The 16,362-nt window shown below is 33.9% G+C and overlaps 1 protein-coding gene across 1 annotated transcript; it reads left to right on the top strand.

The window, feature by feature from the left end:
- Window positions 1-15,388: 15,388 nt before the first annotated feature.
- On the top strand, window positions 15,389-16,009 carry LOC128555869 (sericin-1-like). The gene has a single exon (XM_053539646.1). It carries the CDS (start codon window positions 15,389-15,391, stop codon window positions 16,007-16,009), a length of 621 nt encoding a protein of 206 aa, XP_053395621.1.
- The last annotated feature ends 353 nt before the right edge of the window (window positions 16,010-16,362 follow it).

The following is a 16,362-nucleotide window of genomic DNA, read 5'->3' as shown; positions in this document are numbered from 1 at the left end:
CAAAAAGTCATTTAACCTATTGTTAAGAATAGAACATGAAAAACTACCTCTTTTATTATAGAACAGAACAGAACATAACTTTATTGAAAAAGCACAGATTACAAATTAACATTTTGCAATAACATGTGCGCAAAACATATATACAAGAAATTCACAAGCGGGTAGTGGTATTGGTGATATATACATTTTATGTTTGTTGGGAAAGTGGTTAATCTTTTTCTTTTGTTTTATCTAAATTTAATATATTGCAGAAATACATAAAACGGTCGACAAGAGTGCTAGTAGTTTGTATACACGGGTAGGGGCAGTAATCGCCGATTGCCACAGCCATTTATGTTTGTTTGTTTTTCTTAATAAAAACAACATTAACAACTACAAAAACATATAACAATGGATTATACATAGATAGATACTGCAACTATAAATTTAAACTTATGAACGGACATAGACGAGTACTGTTACAGTACCTTTAAAATGGACTTAGGTGAATACTGTAACTTTAAATTTTAAAATTGTGGACGGACATTGAAGAATACTGTAACTGTAAAACGGACATAGATGAATACTAAAACTAAAAAATTAAAGTTGTGAAAAGGCGTAGATGAATAGTCTGTAAATATAGAATTAAACTTGTAAACGGGCATACTTGAATACTGAATCTATAAATTAAAACACGTGAACGGACATAGATGAGTACTATATCTATAAACCGAACAAAGATGAATTCTGAAATTAAAAACATTAAAGTTGTACTGTAACTCTAAATTTAAAATTGTGAACGGGCATAGATTAATACTATAACTGTAAATTTAAACTTGTGAACGGACCTAGATGAATACGGTAAGTATAAAACGAACATAGATGAATACCGAAACAAAGAAAAAAAATAAAGTTGTGAACGGACTGTAACTATATATTTAAACTTATGAACAGACCTAGATGAATACTGTAATAAGAAGGACATAGATAAATGCTGAAACAAAGAAAAAAGCTGTGAGCGGACATAGTTGAATACTGTAATTATAAATTCAAACTTATGAACAGACATAGATAAATACTGTAACTATAAAACGGACATAGATTAATACTTCAGCTTGAAAAAAAAAAAAAAAAAAAAAAAAAAAAAAAAAAAATATATATATATATATATATATATATATATATATATATATATATATATATATATATATATATATATAAAGTAAATTAGTGAACGGGCATATTAAATTAATACTGTCACGATAAATTCAAACTTGTGGACGGCTAAAGGCATTCATGATAAACCGAACGTATTTAGCAAGATTCGTCAGCTGTTTTGGATTTCTAGTGGCAAGCAGTTCCTTGAATTTCGGGATATTAGGTCTTGTATAGAATTTTCTAGGGATAAGAAATGAAATTCGTTTTCCAAGTCATTTAAAGGGCACAGAACACATTTCTATACATGTTTTACCCTACCCCTAGGTATCATATAAGAACCATGGTCATGAACGAGAAAATATACTTACCCATTTCAATCGCGCATTTCATACCTAAAACGCACAGCTCAGTAAATGTGTACTGTGGATACTGAACAAGTGGTAATTTATCTTGCATTGTGAACCGGCCACTTTTCTTCAATATTTCTTATCTGAGGGAATTAACGCGTAGTTAACAGTTTTTTCAACGTTACACAAAAAATTTCGTTGAACTTCCCTAGTGAAATTTCAGACACACCCTGATTGGCTGATGTGAAAATGTATGTCAGTCGCGGTTTAACTCTACGTGTTCGCTCATATGTATATATGCAGCATAAATGTGCAATATGAATTAAATAAACAGTACAAATGTATAACAATGTATGACTTCAAATTCAAAATCATATATAAGATGAACTTCATCCATCATTTCGAGTTTGTTATATTTCGATCTTCTCAGATCGTTCAGCACGACTTTTATGTTGTGTTATTGGTACTGTTTAGTTTCTCAGCATGACCGTTTCGGCCTGGGTGGTTCCAATACTCCCGCTTTCATAGCCTTAGGTATTGTACAATCACCCCATGGATATGGTACCTACTTTTTAATTTTGTCTTTTGACAGTTCCTGTGATATGCAGGCTCCATAACCTCAGATCCCCTTTCTAAATTCCAGTTTGTTTAGTTCTGCCTATTGTTTTCTCGTTTGGTGCAAACCTGTTACTTCATCTGGGGACCAAACGCCGCTTTTCATGGAATTACACGCCAAAACCCGTGTATCATTAAGGTTCCATGTTCACCGCTGTTTGAATACATCTGCGGATGTCTCTAAATTGCTTTTTGTACTTTTAGCAAGTGTAAATGTTGAGTTTTGCTCAACCCGGGACTAGAGGGCGTGGACGGGCATGCATTTCCACTACCGTCCATGAACAGGCTCAATCAAACCGAACCTGCAACATTTTCGTTTTTGTCGTGTTGAACGACCTGTGAAGTTTCCATTTTTTCTATTTTATTTGTTAAGAGTGAATATTTTGCATTCTGCTTTTGTTTGATTACATTTCGCTTAACATGTGCAAACTGCTGTGACCTCTAGCTTATGAATTTGATTAAAAGAGTATATCGTTTCCTCATCAAAATCAAGGAAATTCGATAAAAAATCATCTAATTCAATATAATCTGGGAGATTAGATGTATGACCATTTGCATCTCCCGTCAACATAAGAAAATCATAGTTACTACGTTTCGATGCAATATCAGTTTAAAATTCAAAAAACTCATCCTCATTAAAAAATCGTGACTGCTCAGGTGGAACATACATAGCACCAATGACAAATTATTGCTTTTTACCTTTAAAAAAGTATCAATTTTGACCCAGTAAACGTACTCGCAATTAGATTCTAAAATATGGACTTTATCAAGAATAGAATTGTGAATAAAATAACCGATTCCTCCTGATTTGCGTTTAATTCAAATTGAAATAACACGCCAATCATCTAGGTGACAATAACCGGAGGCAATAAAGATCGGCTTCAATTACTCTCACTTCATGATACACATGATAATATGAGGCAAATACAATATTGACATGTAATATCAGTGTAATATCAGTGAGGCTAAATATTATACATTTAACATTGTTATACAAAAGGAGATGATCCTTGCAATAGAGTATATATAATTAATATAAGTATTTATATAATTATCACCGCTTTCAAAACTCACTCTATTTATAACATCACTCGATTGTGCCCATTTGGTTGTAATGCTGTAGAATCAGAGATACATGTTAATCTATGCTGTCCGCTTTATACTGTTGAACGAAGACTTCTATTAGAAAAGGTTACTTCTATATTTGTAAACTTTGAGAGTCTAAATGACAATGATAAACTGGTTCTCTTATTCACACATCCAAATTTGATAAGAATAGTTGCAAAAACCTGTTACGATATACTTAAAAAAAAAGAAGTAATACTTTATATAATATAAATACAGTTTAATGCACCTGTATAGATAGGCTTTTTATTTATAGTTTTTTTTTACTAAATTGTATGCAGATTCTTTTAAATAATTACATTATTTTAGTGTTAAGTAAGAGATATCTGCTAATCTGTTCTCTACCAATCTGATTGGTGGGGATATTTGATTCTTTAATAAAATCTGGAAAGTAGATCCCTCGGAAGCACCGAGAACAAAGCAAACAGCGAAAATTGTAGACTCGGTTTTATTGAGTCTGTTCATGAGCAGTAATGGAATATGCAACACTGCTTAGCACCGGCTTAAGCAGTATTCAATCTTCAAATCTAAATGAGTTGAAATCAATGATCCCGAAGGACCAGAAAATATAACAACACTGAGATGAAGTCGGGCGACTTTTTACGGCCGCCACACAGCACTTAACACCCGCTGTTGTGAAGTAAATAAAATCTGGAAAGTAGATCCCTCGGAAGCACCGAGAACAAAGCAAACAGCGAAAATTGCAGACTCGGTTTTATTGAGTCTGTTCATGAGCAGTAATGGAATATGCAACACTGCTCACGCCCCCTAGCACCGGCTTAAGCAGTATTCAATCTTCGAATCTAAATGAGTTATATACTGTGTGATATTGATTGACTATAATGAGTTAAGCCATTTTTACTAGCGCACATTTAGTGCACCTGTCTAATCTGGTTCAGTGTCTTATAACCTGTTTTTTTAATTAAATTTTAGGACACATCTTTGTGTTATGATTAGCAGACAGGTCTTGCTTTTTACTGTAATATATGAGAATTGATTAAATTGATAAATATGGTGATAAACTTAAGAGTAATGCCGTGTGGTGGGTGATGTGGATTTGGTCGTCTGGTGCCTCTTTATGGCCAGTTAGGGGACTGCGGTTTCTCTTATCAACTACAACAATTGCGGTGTGGTGGATGGGAGGATGCTGAGGTTCTGTTCCTGGTGGCTTGAATCTGCTGGCTGATCTAGGTTGTATCGCTTGTTGGAGCACTTGCATTGGCTGTCACACGGTGATGCTCATTAGATTATCATTAGAAACATATATTGAATAATGTAGAGATAGGCCCTAAAATTTTCAATGATAGAATTACATTAAATGAAGTCTAGAAATTAATTTCCAAGTCCTTGAAATAACCAAAAATGATTTCACAAATGTGAAGTTTATGATACTTTTGTTAATATCAATAACAGAAGTTTTAATTTTTAATTTAAAGTTGTGATCCACAAAGAATGACAACTCTTGCCTTGGGCTAGTACTTATAAGTAGAGATCTATTAGTTTACTTCCCTTGCAATTACACAATTGAGTGGAAAATGAAAACTGTTTAAGACACAATATCATACTTTTTTGCACAACAAAATCATTAAGGATTTATTCATTTGTGTTTGATTTACCCCTCAAGACATGGTTCCAATGATTCTGTCAACTTACATATGGTAAAAAATTAACTTTTAACAAGCCAATAATAAAACGAAGTACCAGTAGGTAAATAATAGTGCAGATAATACTGTTTTGCTTGTATCAAAATGTCACAATAGATCCACTTTTGTAATACAGAACACCTGGTAGGATTAGTAAAGGTGCAATTATATTGATCTCTATTTCCTATGCCTAAATAATGTGAAATTGTGATATGTAGAAATTTTATATATATAGTCTCTTGTAATTCAAATTTGAGTGGCCATTTACTTGTGTTTTATTATGTATATGTCATGTTTTTATACTGTAACATGTGAATGGAAGAGACTGAAATAAACAAATAAACTAAACTAAACTCAAAGATTTTTAATAATTCCCTTACTGAACATATATGCTCTGATTGTTATCATTTACGTTCATCACGTCTTTTAGATTGTAATTTTGATATTATCGGTGTAGCCGAAACCCACCTTTTAAACGATAACATTTTATCTTTAGATGGTTATAAATGGTTTGGTTTTAATAGAAAGACTATTCATAGAAATGCTAAGTTGGGATCTGGTGGAATTGGCTTTTTCATAAAAAATGATTTATGAATGATTTTGTTATTTCCATTGTTGAAAACTCAGTAGAAGGTATTCTATGGCTTAAAATATGTCAAAAGTACTCAAACCTTGTATTATACCCATGCGTGTGTTATCTTCGTCTAGACAATTTGATGTTCATACCTTTTATGATAACCTTTTAGCAAATGTCTATGAATTTTTAAATGATGGAGTTGTTTTTATTTGCAGTGACTTTCATAGTCGCTATAGTGACCATTGATTTTACCTCAAATGCATATGGTGAACTATTCATAGATTTTCTTATAAATACCAACATGTGTATGTTGAATGGGCGTAACTTTACAAAAATCTCGAGCAAGGGTAGCTCGGTTGTGGATTACTGCATTACACCCCATGAAAGGTTAGACATTTTTTTCGGAATTTCCGGTACTGCGTGTTATGGATGTTATAAATAATATCAATAATGTTCCTGCATTAGCAAACACTAGTTTACCAGATCACTCAATTTTGTCATGGAAACTTACATGTAATATGTCAAATGCTTGTAATTATGATAAATGTAATGTGCAACCGGTATCTTTTGATAAATTCGATGTTACAGATGTACCTAACACTTTTTTAAGCGACCAAGAGTCTATCCTTAATGTAAATAGGGCGATTGAAAAGCTTGAGAGATCTCAACAGACTCAATGGGATGTGGATGCTATTTTAGTAACTGATGTGAAGTTGTAAAGAATAATATGTATAAATCGTTACCTTTTGTCAAAATTGGCGGTAAGAAAATCTGTAAAAAGCGCCGTCCGGGTAAACCTTGGTGGTCAAACATACTGACTGAGCTATGGAATGACATGTATGGTAAGGAACGTAGTTGGCTTAATTGTACGAATAGAAATGAAAAATTACATTTGAAGTCTATCTATGTTTACAGTCGAAAAGTGTTTGATAGAGAAGTCCAAAGAGCCAAGCGTCTGTACTGGTTCTCTCTGGAAAAGGGGCCCCTAAATGATTGTAATGTTGATTGTAATTCTTTTTGGAAATCCATTGGAAAAATCGGTGTAGCAAATGCTAAGAGTAATCAAATTCCCTTAGAAATTGTACTTGAGTGTGGTTCTGTATCAACAAATATTCAAGATGTTCTAAATAGATGGAAACACGATTTTAGTTCACTTTTTGACAATGTTAATATTCAACCCCAGTCAACTGAAGGTGATAACCAGTATTATGGTGAATCACAGTATAGCTTTAATGAAAGTATATCTGTAAGCTGTTGAGAGTGCAAATCTTGGAAAGGTGTGTGGTATCGATAATATTCCTGCTGAGGTTTTACGAAATGATACTTCAGTATATTTTCTTCATGTGCTGTATAATGTATGCTTCAGCTCTGGAGTAATCCCGGTAATTTGGAATAAATGCATTATTAATCCGATTCCGAAATCGGCCATTGCTGATCAAAGAAATCCACTCTCATACAGAGGCATATCGTTAACATCTGCTATGTATAAGATATACTGTATGATATTAAATGCAAGACTTAGTACTTGGGCTGAAAATTATGACAAGTTAGAAGATGAGCAAAATGGTTTTAGTAAAAACGTAGCACGATTGATCATGTTTCATCTCTATGTAATATAATTGAAACAAGGAAACAAGGAAGTTATCTGCCTTTGCATCGTTCATTGATTTTAAAAAAGCGTATGATTTTATAAATAGATATAAGTTGTGGAGACACATTTCAGATGCTGGGATATCAGGGAAAATGTTAAATGCTGTAAAATCATTATATACTTCTGTGTCTTCAGCAGTTAGAGTTGGCAATATTTGCACAGATTGGTTTGATGTTAATATTGGTCTGCGTCAAGGTTGTGTGTTATCCCATTTATTGTTTAATATGTATATAAACAACCTGGTAGTATATCTAAAATCTTTGGATATTGGAATTGATATTGACGGAGAAAAAGTTTGCATTCTTCTGTATGCGGACGACATAGTTCTCCTAGCAGAAAATTCACAAGATTTACAAACCATGTTGAATGCCTTGAAAGACTGGTGTAATCTGAATGATATGCATATAAATTGTAATAAGAGCAAGGTTGTTCATTTTAGACCAACAGCTGTTGATCGTAGTAACATTATTTTTACATGTGGTAATGACATTATTGAAATTGTAGATAAATATATCTATCTTGGGCTTGTACTTAACGAGCACCTTGACTTTCACATAACAGCTAAATTTGTTGACTAGAGTGCGAGCCGTGCACTTGGTTTGGTAATTGCTAAATGCAAATCAATTGGTGGAGTCCCGTATAATGTGTATACAAAACTGTACGACTCCATTGTTTGGCCTGTTATAAATTACGGTGGCGCAGTCTGGGACTGTCGGTCATTCTCTTCCATCAACGCTGTTCATAATCGGGTTATAAGGTTCTGTTGAGCGTTGGAAAGTATACCCCAAATGCAGCGTTGGTGGGAGAGATGGCCTGGCAGCCTAAGTTGTCCGCCAGTGGAAAAGTGTGATTAATTTTTGGGCTCGGCTGTGTAATACAGGTAATGTTCGTATGAATAAACGGGTCGCACTGTGGGCAGCATCTAGGGCTACCAACTCTCGTAAAACTTGGTACACCGTAGTAAAGGCTAAACTGATTGAGTGTCATTTGCATATGTATTGGGATATTAGGAATCCTGCTCCTAAGCAATATATTACTGAGACAGTCTGTAAATCACTCATGGACAAGTTTGTAAATGATTGGAAGGAAAGTTTAAACAGTCAAATTGGTAATTCGAGAAAAGGTTGAAATAAGCTTAGAACATATTGTACTTTCAAAAGAGAACTTAGTGTAGAAAAATATTGTCAAATGATATTACCACCTTCACATAGATCGGCATACTGTAAATTTAGGTGTGGGGTAGCACCAATCAGACTGGAAAATGCCGATTTTGTGATACTGTAGAGTCACATGTATTGTTAAATTGCTACTTGTATGTTGACTTAGAAAAAGTCTGTTTGAAGAAGCTTTATCTGTGAATCCTCTGTTTGAAAATATGCCAGAATCCGAAAAGCTAGCATTTATTTTTACAAATAAGGAGACAATTAGATCATGTGCCAGAACCTGTTTTCTTATTCTTAATAGAAGAAAGTCTTATCTTTGTAAATAATGTCATTATAATTCTTAACCTAGTCATATACGTTTTAGCTCATCTAAGTAACAGTTGCTAATCAGTTTATCTTAGATCTGATCTGGGTGATATATATATAAGCGCATTAGTGCCTGTATTTCTTTTCAAAATTGTAATCTTGAACTTCGTTTTAACTGTGTTTTAATGAAGGATTAGCAGCTACTACTTAGTTTTACCATGTACTATAGATTATATAATCAACTTTATTATGTACCTTTCAAAGTTCATCATTTTGTACGTTAGAGGCAAAATGGCCCCTTCTTGCTGTGGCGCATTTGGAATGCACGACTCTGAAGCAATTTCATGAATTTATTAGCTCGTCTTTTCGAAGGATATGTAGAGCTATTGCATTCGCCCATGCGGATAAAGTCAAATATCTGTGTTACTAGCTATTGACTTGAAATCTAAATAGGTATTAATAATCAAAGTGTACACCAGGAGAAACAATTAATCGCCATAACTATATTTGAATTTGACAGAATGATGCCCCTTTAATTGTAACTTAGAATGTTTGGTTAAAGTTTCTGAAAAGTTACATATTATTGTTACTATTAAAGCTTTTGACTTGAAGCTTAAAGTAGTAAATATCATAGTCTACACCGGGAGAAACAACCTCCATAACTCTATTTGAATTGTGGTAGAATTATGCCTCTTTTTAGCTCTAATTCAGAGTCAGGCACTGAGAAAGATCGAGCGTGCTGTATCACGGACAGTTTTTGTTTGCATTAGTGGTTTCTGAGTGGTAGGTCCAAGATGTATTGGAGCAAGCGGTGTTACAGCTAATATGTACTTTTTTATGTTTTATTGAATTGTAAACTTACATGATTGTATATAGATGAGACTCAAATAAAGAATAAAACAATATATGCATGCACAACACAGTCAGAACATAGTACACACATACATACGACTTAAGTACACACACGCATACACACACAAACATGCACCACTTGAAATGAACACAACACAAAATACAACACAATACACTTATTATTATTTTCTAAATTTTTGTATAGCAGCGAAATCAGCCGCAAATAACGGAACAGACGGAAAAGTGCCAGGCAGCCTCCAAGGAAATCGATATCCTCTGTTGGTGTTTATGGTGACATGCGACCGGTATTGTTTCCCTGCATGCTCAAACACTACGGCTTTCTTCCTATGAGCTATTGCGGTTTCATTTCAAACTTATCTTTTACAGGATCCACTATTTATAACAATTTTATGAATTGAAGACCACTGCAATATGAGCACATGCTGCAGGCATGAGATTACCGTTTCTCGAAACGTATCAACAATTATCTTAAATCAAACTTGTTGTTCGGCTCCAATTCTCTGCTTTTCATTAAACTGATCCCTCGAAACCTGTTTATTACACGACCCTAAGATGTAGCAGTTTTAAAATTTGTCGTTAATTCCCGAATGTCGAAATATCTCTATATCTATGAAATGCAAGTGTAAAAAAAAAATTAAAAAATTAATATTTAAGAAAAATGTGTTGTTTCAGACACAATGTCTTTTATCAAATCGTCATGGAGAACATACACCGCGCCCGGGGATCGAACTCATGACCCCTCGATCAGTAGATGTGCGCTCTCCCTATTGAGCCGGGGGATCGAACTCATGACTCTGATCAGTAAGTCCTAACTCATTGACTAATGCGCGGCTCCTCTCTATAGTGAGTACAAAACTTCATAAATATATCAACTATACCACTGTCCTGCAATGAAAATTTAAACCTCGTATAATATACCTGTCAATAACTTGTATATAACTCATGTATTTTTCTCATTCAGTCACTCCCGAATTACTTGTCTGATTTAATTAAGCTGACTTACGCGGCGAGGGGCGGGTAGGGGGTGGGGACACTGGATTTGAGACAAGATGGAATAAAACATAAGTGCTTGTCGTACATCAAGGGTGTTTTTTTAACAATACAAATTACACCGGTCAAATGACGACGACACATTGTATAGAATATTCAATAATATACATGAAAAGTATACCAAAGTATTTCCACACAAAGCGATACTGCGCTATTTCCATCCAGATTTAATTCTGTTGTCCAAATATTTTCTGAATAAATATAAACATGGAAGAAGGATGACGTTATTGACCAAATATAAATCAAACGCTAGTAACAGACAACATTTGTTCTAATCCTTGAATTGCGCTAGCAACGTTTTGCTAGTATTGTCACAACCTTGCGAGGTATTTTTATTTTAAGAATAGATGGTGATATGCTATTCACTTTCAGAAAAAAATGTGACTATTTCATCATTTTGAGTTTTAATAATGATAATGATAATAATAATATTTTTAATGTTGACGAGGTTTCAAGTATAAGAGACGTTAGATGAATTGAAAAATGATGTTCTTGTCCTTTTTCGGAAGAGTAAACGTGACTCTCGCGTTCACGTGATGTTAAAACACCTTTTATATATGCGCGTTCGTGGCATAGCGTAAACGTTTTACGGCCCCAAAACGGATAATTCAAAAGAAAATAACGTCAATAACGTAAACATTGTCTCACATTTCATGGAAATTTAATGAATTGAAGGACAATATATATTCATTCACTACATACCTAAATCAATTCTGTCAAAAATACGGATTGTATTTTAAAAGCAAATATACGAACAGGCAGAAAAAATCCGTACTGTACTTTTTATATTGCATGTAGCCGGACTACTTTTATTTAATATACATGACTATTCACAGTATAAATAGCGCAAACAAAAACTACACTCAGTTATATTCTAATATCGATAAACTGTTAAAACTTTTAACATTTCGTTCGATAATAAAACGACAAATAAAAAAATGAGGTATATAATAAAAGGGTCATTACAACAATAGGTTGATCTCGGATTTTGTATTCGACGCTCATGGATTTTGCCAAGTTGGATCACACTCGGCGCTTGCATCGTATCGAATACAGCATCCCAGATCAAGCTACTATTTTATTACATGTTTGACGTCGTGGAAGTCTTGTCAATTTTCGGGGGTATTTAAACACAAGAGTAAACGTGTGAGAGATTCTCGCACTCATGTACTGTTAAAACACCTTTTTATGTATGCGCGTTTCAAGGCGAAGTGTAAACGTTTTACGGCCCCAAAACGGATAAGTCAAAAGGAAATGATGTGAACGTGATAAAACAACGCAGACATTGGGATACATTTTTCGGGATACATTGATACCATCGCTCTACTGGGATCGGGCACCAACCAATCCCTCGAGATTCTGCAGACGTTATAACACGAAAAAATGCATTATCAGTACATTCAATAAAGATCCTCTATAGAATTAGTTTTCGTTTCTTTGAAGCAAAAATGAGGTAACTGTCTGCCTATGTAAAGATAAACGTCCCTCTAAAGACTTTTTGCTACATTCCAGTCGGAGTGGCTGATTTCAATTTCCTGTAATATTTGTGATAAACATTTGATTCTTAATACTAAACTGTTGAAAATAGTTACGTTGGGACTGGGATTTTTGGCATAACACGAGATTTATAACCTCACTGTAAACCACAATAGTCTTCAGCGATGTTGACATAAACCTCAGACGATCAATTTATTATCAAACCATTCCCATAGTGACCGGGAATGTTTTTAAAAACATTCCTCAGAAACCGTGACAATAAGTCCATTAATAAACGAGTAAATATTTCTCTAACTCGTTCAAAGCTAATTATGAAAATTGATACTTTGTTATGAAGGAAAATATTACTGTGATCATTACAATTGATTTTGTTTAGTGAAGTGTTGTCACCTAAGTGCGAATACAACAGTAACGTTTAAAGCTGCTTTAACCTTTTGCAAGAGAGACTTCATATATCGCACTTAGAGCAGTAAATAGTTAAGGGCCGTTTTATTATCTCAGACGTAAATTAAAAAGGAAATATCGAAATTATTATTACAAAAAAAAAAATGATGAACACAAAATTTTCCTGGAATACAAGACGTCAACGCAGATTTGGTAAGCAGTTTGTTAACGTATGAATCCATGACATATTTCTTAATGATAATTCTGCTGATTCGGAATAGCCGCAGGTGATAGCAAAGAAATTTTTTACATTTAAAAAAAATATCTAGGCAGTTTTAAATTCATATCAATATCCAGATTGGAAATTTTACATCAATTTAAGCTATAACGGTCAATAATTTATTTTTGAAAAGAGGAGGAAATGTTGGTACAGCAACTGAAATTTAAAACTTATTTTTATATAATAGGAAGGTAATTTCAAAATATAGCATATGATATCGCATTTTCTCCATCGTGGTTTCGTCTTTCATCATCGAAGTTTCAAATTTCATCGTCATGCTTTAGATTTTCAACATCGTGCATTGGACTATCTCCATCATTGTTTCGACTTTTGACTTTCATCCTCGTAGTTTCGACTTTTACATGCGTGGTTCCGACGATGAAAATCAAAACTACGATGGCGAAATCGTGAAAGTCGAATCTAAGATGATGAGGAGACGAAAGCTGATGACGGAAGTCTAAAATCGAAATCACAATAGTGAATGTCGGAACCACGAAGGTGAAAACGCAAAATTATATTGCGTTTTCTCCATCGTGTCTTATTTTCATCATCGTAGTTTCGTATTTTTACTATCGTCATTTTACATTGTGGTTTCGAATGATAGCTGTTGTTGTCGAGGTTTCGTATTTTTATCATCATAGTTTCGACTTTCATCATCATGGTTTTGGGAGAACAATAAGAGCGCCGTGGAACACAGACTAAGTCTTTGCATTATTTCGCTGTAGTTTTAATGCCGTTTAGACGGTCTTAATCTCAAGCATTGCTATTTGTAACTTTTTCTGGATCTAAAACCGCTGTGACATACTTTTTCCTTTTAACACACGGCATTCTATAATTTGAAAAAAAGGTAAGTAAATTAAGATACACGTATGTAAAAAATATTTAACCAGTGCTAAAATAAACAGTTGTGCAATAGAAACTGAAACTAAACTAAATCTATTATTTATGAAATAGTTTTAAAACCACAGAAATGAGTCTTAAAAAACTCGTACTTAGATATATCTTTTACGAATCTGAACAAATACTTGAATGAACAATTCGTAAAAAAAAAAAAAAAAAAAAAGAAAACAACAACAACAACAAACAGAAACTCTATTTTAACTGTCAAAACATTTTTTAATCGCACAAAATCTTTTGAAAATTTATTTTGTGCTGTCCATAATTTTACTTTGAAAACTTCTTCTAGTCTGAGTATCTACTGGTCAGAATCACATCAAACTTGGTCTGTAGCATCCTGACATAGACCTCTCTCAAAAATGTTTGACAGAACTTGGAGCCGCTAGAGCTTCAAACAGACAAAAGATAAACGACTTCCTCTCTTGATTCTGTAACATCTTTGAACAGATTTGTTTCAATGGTGCCGCCATTATTGGAAGCAAGTTGGGGAAAAATGGTCTAAAGCTTGAACAGTCATTTGAACGGACGAGAAGTCTTCTCTTTGTGCCCATTTCCCATGTTGTGTTGCTAGGATGGTACGAATAATTGTCATAAAGCCCCGTGTTCTTGTTTGAAACCTTAAGGAGATAAATATTTACAAAACTACAAATTCATTGTGCACCCAAAGAAGCTGCACATAATTCATCAAATATTAAAGTCTGAAACTTAGACTCAAGAGAGGCAAGTATTCAATTTGCCATAACTTTGTTTAGAGCTTATTTATACTAATGAACTTTTGCCGAGGTGTTAGCAGTAGCAAAATGCACTTTCATGTCGAGTTTTATCACTATATAATGCAAAATTAATAGATACAGAGCGAAAAGAAAATTTTGCATTTTAAAGTTTAAATTTAATTTTCAGACTTAAAACTTTGATGAATACAGATCCAGGAGTAGGTCGCGGGATTCGGAAGTTGCATGTTCGAATCCAAATGAGAGCGAAATTTTACTGCCTTTCCCACAATTCTTTTCAAAGGTAATAGTACTGGGGTGAAATCCAGGAAGCAGTCATAGAAGAGAACATGTCTAAAATGTATAAAATAAAAGTAGTAAAATGGACTATATTGTCCGGCTGAATTAAACATGTCTTTCTTTGTAAAAAAGTTCTACAAAGCAGACTAAATATTTAGAATTAATTCAAACCCAACGCAGTAACAATTATAATAATTATAATATTTCGTTTTCCTTTAAAGCGTAGCAAGTACTAGTAAATTATAATATATTTCATTTCCTATAATACCTATCATTTGCTTGTTAAAATAATATTTTGTAACATAAGAGTTGAAAAAATTAAAAAAAGATTCTACTTCCATCCTCAAAGACCTTTTGAAATATGTATAGTTTATATCTTGATCTGCAAAAATTAAACCGAAATTAACAAAAAAAAAATATAGTTGTAATTAGATGGATGAAACAGTAGACGCAAGTCAGATTTTGAAGCAAAAGCATGTTTTACTGGTCATTGAAAACATGGGACCGAAAATGTTTAAAGAAACAAAGCTATGTAACGGATGCTAATCAAAGCTGAATACTATAAGAGCTATAGCCTCGAATACCTTTAATTGTTTATAATTACTTGGTGAGTAAGTTGGTTAAGAACTTGGGTGATTTTCTATATGAAGATATATTGAAATACGATTTTTGCTTTCTCACACACCAGAGGTTTGCCTTGACTCCCTAGTATTTCGCTAAGAACCTTTGTGCAATTTCTGGTGGAACCTACAATGATAAAGTGTTTTTTATTTTTTTTTCATTTCACAGCAACAGTTATCATTTTACATCTCTGCCATTACATTGGAGGTTCTATGAGTGCATCAACCGCTTCTGCTCCAAGTAGTTCATCGGTTGTTATGTCAACTACCACTGACATAACAACAACAAATGCGGCGACAACAAGTGACTCGTCTACGTCACAAGGAACAACATCAACAGTACATACCGTAACATCCACAGGCACGAATATTCAAAGCCAAAGTACTGTTAGTCAATCGTCGACCTCCAGTGGTGGTCAAACAATAACTTCTACTGGTGGGCAAACATCAGTTTCTAGCAGTGGTCAAACATCAACTCCTAGTGGTGGGCAAACATCAGTTTCTAGTGGTGGTCAAACATCTGTTTCAAGTGGTGGCCAAACATCTACTTCTAGTAATAGTCCATCGTCAACTTTTAGCAATAGTCCGTCTTCAGCATCTAGTGGTGGCCCTTCCAGCACAATGACATCTACAATTCCATCCACCTCTGGCAGCGCAGCTACTTCAGGTTCTTCGTCTTCGGCTGGTTCTGGTAGTACAGGTTCTACAGTCAGTATACCGGGGTCGTCTCCTACAGGACAAACCAGCAGTTCCGTGTCTAGCAGTACTGAGAGTCCGTCTACAACAACAACAACAACAACAATACAAACAAGTAAGGATGTATTCCAATTGTAACGTTAACACTATAACGCTATGTTCGTCTCATCTTTGTGTCTTTATGATGAGGCATTTTGTAATATTATGTGATTGCAATCAACTATACCACGAAAGTATTTATTTATTTCTTTAGACGTTATCTGTTCTTTTTTCAAATATCATTTATGTTTTTTACTTTTATTGCTTAATGTCAGTAACAACGACATCATCTGCTTATTGAAATACATGTATGACTGTCAATAATTGAAACTTTTGTGCTTTATTACTGCTGCAGCGACGGTAAGCATTTTGTATTTTACCTGAAAATCTCTCTCTCTTTCTAGTACTCTTAGGTCTATATGCAATATAATATTAAAGAGATGTTTTTGACC

Source organism: Mercenaria mercenaria, chromosome 3 (genome assembly GCF_021730395.1).
Source record: "Mercenaria mercenaria strain notata chromosome 3, MADL_Memer_1, whole genome shotgun sequence".
Classification (NCBI taxonomy): Eukaryota; Metazoa; Mollusca; class Bivalvia; order Venerida; family Veneridae; genus Mercenaria; species Mercenaria mercenaria.
Note: the sequence above shows the minus strand (reverse complement) of the source record. Positions and strands in the feature narration are given on the sequence as shown.